General features: G+C 31.7%; 1 protein-coding gene across 2 annotated transcripts in view; it reads left to right on the forward strand.

Moving 5' to 3' along the window:
• Positions 1 to 7069, forward strand: part of LOC149802579 (kinesin-like protein KIF19) — a 147087-nt gene extending 140018 nt beyond the window's left edge. For both annotated transcript variants that reach the window (XM_089951850.1, XM_089951851.1), the window contains 2 exons: positions 4062 to 4130; positions 5345 to 7069. In XM_089951850.1, the coding sequence (XP_089807976.1) occupies positions 4062 to 4130; positions 5345 to 5481 (206 nt within the window). In that variant the 3' untranslated portion in view covers positions 5482 to 7069. The remainder of the gene's footprint in view (positions 1 to 4061; positions 4131 to 5344) is intronic.
• The last annotated feature ends 644 nt before the right edge of the window (positions 7070 to 7713 follow it).

A 7713-nucleotide genomic window follows, 5' to 3' on the forward strand; every position in this document is an offset into this window, starting at 1 on the left:
GTGAGTGTAGTTGTGTTTAACTAATCATGGCTTATATGGTCACTTTACTTTGTGGTACTTCATGTGCCAATGCCAGTAGACATTTTAAGGTCAATTCACATTGCAGTTCCTAATGTACAAATGTCTAATTCCAGTAGACATCATAATGTAGATTTACATTGCAGTTCCTAATGTACAAATGTCTAATTCCAGTAGACATCATAATGTAGATTTACATTGCAGTTCCTAATGTTCAAATGTCTAATTCTAGTAGACATTTTAAGGTCAATTCACATTGCAGTTCCTAATGTACACATGTCTAATTCCAGTAGACATCATAACGTAGATTCACTTTGTAGTTCCAAATGTACAAATGTCTAATTCTAGTAGACATTTTAAGGTCAATTCACATTGCAGTTCCTAATGTACAAATGTCTAATTCCAGTAGACATCATAATGTAGATTCACTTTGCACTTCTTCATGTGCAAATAGTTAACTTCCAGTAGACATTATAAGATTGATTCACATTGTTGTCCCAAGATCAAAATGAGAGGATATAACTGCTTTTCTAGAGATGAAAATGTCAAGACATACTGATTACAGTGTTAACATTAGATTTTTTCTAGAGATGAAAATGTCAAGACATACTGATTACAGTGTTAACATTAGATCTTTTCTAGAGATGAAAATGTCAAGACATACTGATTACAGTGTTAACATTAGATTTTTTCTAGAGATGAAAATGTCAAGACATTCTAATTACAGTGTTAACATTAGATCTTTTCTAGAGATGAAAATGTCAAGACATACTGATTACAGTGTTAACATTAGATTTTTTCTAGAGATGAAATGTCCAGACATACTGATTTTGACACTGACATACTGATTTTGACATGATTTTGAAATGGCAATCAGAGCACTTCTTTTGCTTGCATTGTTTGATTTTCATCAGATTTTGCATGCAACTTTAGATTAACACACTTGAGACACCCCATGTGACAACTAAGGCAAATGGTCAACATTTATGATTAGTTTAAAGAGACATAAAACTTAGTTTTTACAGCAAATGATAATTTATACTTCATTGATTTTAACTGAAAAATTACTCTTGTTTCTGTTAATGGCGATTATGAGTAAGTTAGCTAACTTGGTGTTTCCTGAAAAATTTTCATACAAATAATACAGATTATATTACAAGCCTTGGAAACCAAAGACTAGCAAATTTCATTCATTGTTACTAATGACATTGAATCGCTATATGATTGATTTGTTACATAAAGTGAAATTTCAGGCTTACAACATATCTGATGAAGTATCAGTGTTTGATGTCTGATGCCAACACGGGCTGCCTAACATGACAGTCATTTTCTTATATAATACTCGTCATCATCTTCAGGGTTTGATACATGAGTGTGTTTGATTAATGCTATATTTAGATACATGAGTGTGCTTGATCAATGCCTTATTTAGATACATCAATGTGCTTGGTTGTTGCTTAATACTCCAGCTAACTTTCACCTTTACTTAATATATAATGTTCATGCACCACAGAATGCAAACAGCTGGAGTAAACCCAGTCTATATGCCATCCCAAAATACACCACTCTCTTCCCACATATACTTTGATTGGTTCTCTTCCTTTACCTCTGAAACCAGTTATAAACAACTGGCCAGATAAAGCATTGTAAATTATTTTCTATCAGAATATCTTGGATTTATCAGAAGTCTCTCACAAAGATGCAACTCTTTCTCAAAAATAAGTGTTTATATTGTAAAGCATTTTACTTCATGATTTTGAAAACATATTGCGATGATAAAACAACTCATGGACATTGCTGCAAAATGTAACTGGTGGCAAAGCTAAGTGAAGTTCAGGACTTCTGACCCTATGCAAGAGAGTGATAATGAACTTGCAGATAAACTTTGCTTAAAATCAGGAGATAATGGATTTGTATCTTCACTGTTTGCAGTTGGGTGCACTAATACATGTACATATAATTAATAAATACAGTAAAATGCCTTCTGCATGTGGTATACTAACTGTATCAGTCAAATTGAGATTTTCAGTATAAAGCATGTTGTGTATAAACTATCAGTCAAATTGAGATTTGCAATATAAAGCATGTTGTATAACAACTGTATCAGTCATATTGAGATATGCAGTATAAAACATGTTGTATACCAACTTTATCAGTCAAATTGAGATTTGTGGTATAAAGCATGTCATATACTAACTTTATCAGTCATACTGAGATTTGCAGTTAAAGGCATGTTGTATACTAACTGTATCAGTCATATTGAGATTTTCAGTATAAAGCATGTTGTATATAAATTGTATCAGCCATATTGAGATTTGTAGTATAAAGCATGCTGTATATCAGTCATATTGAGATTTGCAATATAGAGCATGTTGTATAATAACTGTATCAGTCATATTGAGATTTGCAGTATAAAGCATGCTGTATACTAACTGTATCAGTCATATTGAGATTTGCAATATAGAGCATGTTGTATAATAACTGTATCAGTCATATTGAGATTTGCAGTATAAAGCATGCTGTATATCAGTCATATTGAGATTTGCAGTATAAAGCATGTTGTATACGAACTTTATCAGTCAAATTGATATTTGCGGTATAAAGCATGTCATGTACTAACTGTATCAGTCATACTGAGATTTGCAGTACAAAGCATGTTGTATACCTACTGAGTCAGTCAAATTGAGATTTGCTATATAAAGCATTCTGTATACTACCTGTATTGGTCAATTGAGATTTTAGTAGTTTATTGACAATTTTCTTGTGTTTCTAAACCACATCTTGGCAGATATTTTGATCCTTGCCTAGCCATGCAGTACACTTAACTATATTTTTGTACACAATTTTCTGGTGTGGGTGAAATTTATGACAACTTGTTTGCTAATTTTCAATGAATTAACATTAATTATTTCGTTAAAATTTTAGATGCCTGCAAAATGTTACTAAGCTGTGTGTGGCAGCATTCATTTGTTTAAAACTATAGATGTCTGCAGTTACTAAGCTGTGATGACAGCATTTGTTTGGTTGGTTGAAAATATAGATACCTGAAAGTTACTAGGTCACTTATGACAACATATAATATTTTAGTCTTGGACAAGGTGGTCTTATAAAATGAGTGAACTCTCAAGATTTGTGTGTTTGGATTATTGATTTTTAGTTTATATATCTAAATTAACTGCCAGAAACAACAAAATTTTGGAATATTTTACACTAAATATTTTATAATTTTTAGAAAAGAGAGATAGATAAATGAAATTAGAAAATAACTTCTGTTTGCTAAGTTTTAAAATAAACTGATGAGGCTGATGTTATATATAAATTAACTAATTTAATGTAATTTTGCAACAAGTTCTAAACTAACATGCATGATTATATCATATTGTTCATTTTATGCAAACAAAAACCCATGAAAGGAATGGCTTACTTGGAGAATATTATTTCACAAATCGAACAGTACTAGTTAATGAGAGATATACCAAAAATGGAATTTATTTAGACAGATAATTCTAAAACCTACCGTTTTTGAACAGATAAAGTGAAAACTTAATATTAATTTTGGACTGAAGCTTGGTCCCATTTAACCAGACAGGTATGAAACTTTTGTACCATCTTTAAACAAGAGAAGTCCGAAACTCCATCCTACTTTCATTCCAAAAGCCTGATACCATTTTAGACCAGATGAGTCTGAACCTTAATACCATTTTTAAACTAGACAGGTTTGAAGCTTACTGACATTATTAGACCATACAAGTCTGTAACTTAACACTATTTTCAGAGCAGACAAGTCTGCAGATTAATACCATTTTAGACTGGATAAGACTTTACCACACTACATTGTAGTCTGATGGAAAAAGCAACTGAATGATAATTAAAATGACTTCTCACGATTTTTCAGCCACCCCATCTGGTCTAAATAATTTCATCTGTAAATTTGTCCCCAAGTTCAGATGAACTATCAATTCATCGTCATATCAGGTACATGTAGTAATACAAGTTTAGATTTATACGGGTGAAATATTTTATTGGATCTTTTCTATCCGCAGATGAGACAGAATTTCCAACCACTCCTTCTGAAAAGAGCAAGAATGGAGGCAAGAAAAAAGGATACAGAAGTAAGTTTTAGTATTAGTATCAGCTTCTGTGAGTTATTTCTCTTTGTCTACAAATTTAGTATCAGTTTGTGTGAGTTATTTCTCTTTGTCTACAAATTTAGTATCAGTTCGTGTGAGTTATTTCTCTTTGTCTACAAATTTAGTATCAGTTATAATAATAATAATAATAATAATAATTATAATAATAATATAACGAATTTATTTAAAGAGAATAACACGATTAGCTAAGAACTAATCTACCTTGAGGCCCTTATACAAAGGAATTTATTTTAGCTGCATCTTGGAAGCCACACGATATATTGAGTTTGGAAGATGGGAAATAGAGTGGGCATTTCTAATCTCAACTGGAATACTATTCCTGAGCAAAGTTCCAGACTATTGGAAACTTTTTTAAAATAATACCTTACTTGGTTTGGGAATTTTATACTGTTTGGTAGACATGGATTGCAGATGGAGAGTATTGAAAGGTAGCCCATACTGGAATAATGATTTTAAATATTCAGGAGTACTATTATTGGATATCCTGTACATTCATTTGGCTTTTCTCACATGGATTCAGTCTTTAATAGGTAATATTTGTAACTTACCAGCTAAATTTTCCTTGCTTTCTTTCTGGATTGATATTAGCTCAAATGCTCTTTTCTGAAGATGTGCCAGCTTTGCTATGTTTTTGTCATTTGAATTACCCCATACCTTATTATTAGATGACATTTAGTCCTTTAGTAAAAGTGGTTGGTCATTAATAAATAAAATAAATAGTAATGGACCTAGAATTAAGCCTTGTGGTACTCCGTATCTAACTGTTCCAGGTTCAGACAGAACATTATTTATATAAACATGTTGTGTTCTCTCACTTAAGTAAGAAGTAAACCATCTGATTGTTCTTTCATCACAATGGTAGATTTTCAGTTTCTTCAAAAGGATTTCATATCCACCATGTCAAAAGCTTTTCTGAAATCTACAAATACAGATCCTATTATTCTACCTTGGTCATGTGCTTGAAGCCATTTATCAGTTAGGGAGATCAAGGCAGTCTCACATGGATGTTTTTTGTCTAAAACCTGAAACATAGAGCCAGATAACCCAAATGCCTTCTGTCACATAATTAAGTTAATTAATGTGTGTGGGTGAGAGACATATTGCAGTTTCCTTTCAAAATTCATAAATGTAAAGTAAAGATTTCATTTTTATGCAGCTTCTATCATCTCTTTCAGATAATACAACCTTCTCAGACTCCTCTGTAGTCAGTACACCTCAGAACAAGAAGAAAAGCAAGAAACCTCCACCCACAATCCCAGCTTACAGAAAAGGGGACATAACTGTGACTGGCTTCAGCTTGCCTAGATACTAGAGCTATTGTTGAAGAGGAGATTCCAGTTTGGAATTTCACTTTTGGATTTATGGAGTGTCATATAGGAAGATTTGTGATAACACATCCATAGACTTGAACATTATACACTGTTTTACATGACTTTCAAAAAAAGGGATACCTGGTTGACTTTCTACAAAATAATTTACAAGGTTGAAATATGTTCCTTTTTGGAAGGATAATCAATTCGGGAGTGATAATTATTGAATACAAAAAAGGTTCAGTTCTCCATCAGGAGAGAATATTCCGTGATATGGGATGGAAAGGAAGCCCAATTGCAAAGAAGTTGTGCTAGAATTATGACAAGATACTGTGTGGGAAAAAAGGCAGAGACTGTTTATATGGGCCTTAATCACTTTGAACTGATGGATCAATATTGATTTTGTGACAGTTCTTGTTAATCTGACAAAAAAATTAATCCTGACTGAGTTTCATGATTTTTGAACTGTATGAAATATTGTTTCTGCTCACTTTGTCATATAAACAGATGAGCAACTGAGGATGCATAGTGGCCACCATTTGTTTGAAATTGTAAATTCATTAGATGATGGTCACCCTACTGATTTGATAACTTTGATCTCCTTTCTCTTGACAAAGCCTGTCTGCTTTAAAACTCATTAAAAAGGTCCTTGTAAATGTGATCATTTTATTTTAGAGAAGTAGGTTAGGTTAACAAGCTCTTACTTTATTGGTGCTGCAGCTCACCAGTTCTTAAATGTAGGCACAAAAATTGAAGTTGATCTCATAGTAGGTTCTTGCTACATGACCATCTTTGGCCATATTGATAGATTGCAGACAGATCTACTGTTGATTTTATATGACTTTTGGAAATTGAAATACATCCATTGAATTCAAGAAAATATTATATGTAATAATAATGATCAGACATGGTTTGATGTGTGCAAATGTTTGCTGGATAACAAGGGAAGATTCTAAATTCAGGAGCATAGCCCAAGGGTTAAAAACCACTTCTGATTGCTTTGGCAAACATTTGTACTCAAGAAAACCATGCACAATACTTATAGAAACAACACAAAACAGTCTTTTCTCCAGTATCATTATTTGTGATTTATATGGTAATTTGGCCTTGTTATGATTGTTGAAAATGTCAGATTTGGGTAGCATTTGCACAGGGGAAACTGCCAGGTTATCGACCATCCAGATAAAATGGGCAGAAAATCAACTGTTTGCAACCTTCATGGGAGAGGTGTGCTGAAAGGTGCTGAAGATGATAATACAGCATTGTTTTTTCGATATTGACTGAGTCTGAGCTTGAAAGACATGGTCATTATTTAGGACTTGTTTATCCTGTTCAGTGACTGCTTGTATGATCCTAATTGCATCAAATGGGTCATTAAGTACAGCCAAATGGATGCCATCCTATACTGAACAGATTCATAGTAAATGCAACCGTTCATTAGACCACAACAAGGGTGTTTCTTTCTTTAATCTAACAATATTTAACCATTCTTACTTTGTCTCATCCCTAATATAATGTCATTTTTCTTTAAATAGCTCAAAAATTGTACAATTTTGTGTATGGTGAGATTATATTAAAACCTTTAATCTATTTTCTTCACAAAGTACTGTTTTTTTTTCATACCTAATATTTTATATTGTTTTGGGTACATGTGCTAAGAAACATGTCTGAGTTGGTTAATCAATAAGTTACAGTACTCTTTCATTATGGGATTCTTTGTTATAACACCAGTCCTTTTATAATGACTGAGTATTGTAATTATTTGTATGTTAACTATTCTAAATTTAAACTTTTCACTTATTTATTTGAATATTTTCTTTATGCAGTAGGTCTATTGTGTGTAGACATTCATTTTTCCTTCACTTGTATATTTTCTACTGTATGAATGAATTATATATATATATATATATATATATATATATATATATATATATATATATATATATATATATATATATATATATATATATATATAATGTTACATACTTCTTTCCTGTACATATATAACTGTATTTTAAATTTTATATTTACAAATTGTGCGTGATTTTCTATCACTGTACATATCTCTAAAATGATTTTATCATCTGTTATGGATTTAGTCATTCCATCTGTCCCAAATTGAAAATTTTGAAAAAAGTTTCATCTTGTATCTTAATTTTGTGATTTCTGTTTTAGTGTACAGTTTATCAGTGGGAATTTCTGTCTTTTGCAATAGTTAATTCCACATTTATAAT

Source organism: Sinohyriopsis cumingii, chromosome 3 (assembly GCF_028554795.1).
Source record: "Sinohyriopsis cumingii isolate HCF-2022 chromosome 3, ASM2855479v2, whole genome shotgun sequence".
In the NCBI taxonomy this organism is placed as follows: domain Eukaryota; kingdom Metazoa; phylum Mollusca; class Bivalvia; order Unionida; family Unionidae; genus Sinohyriopsis; species Sinohyriopsis cumingii.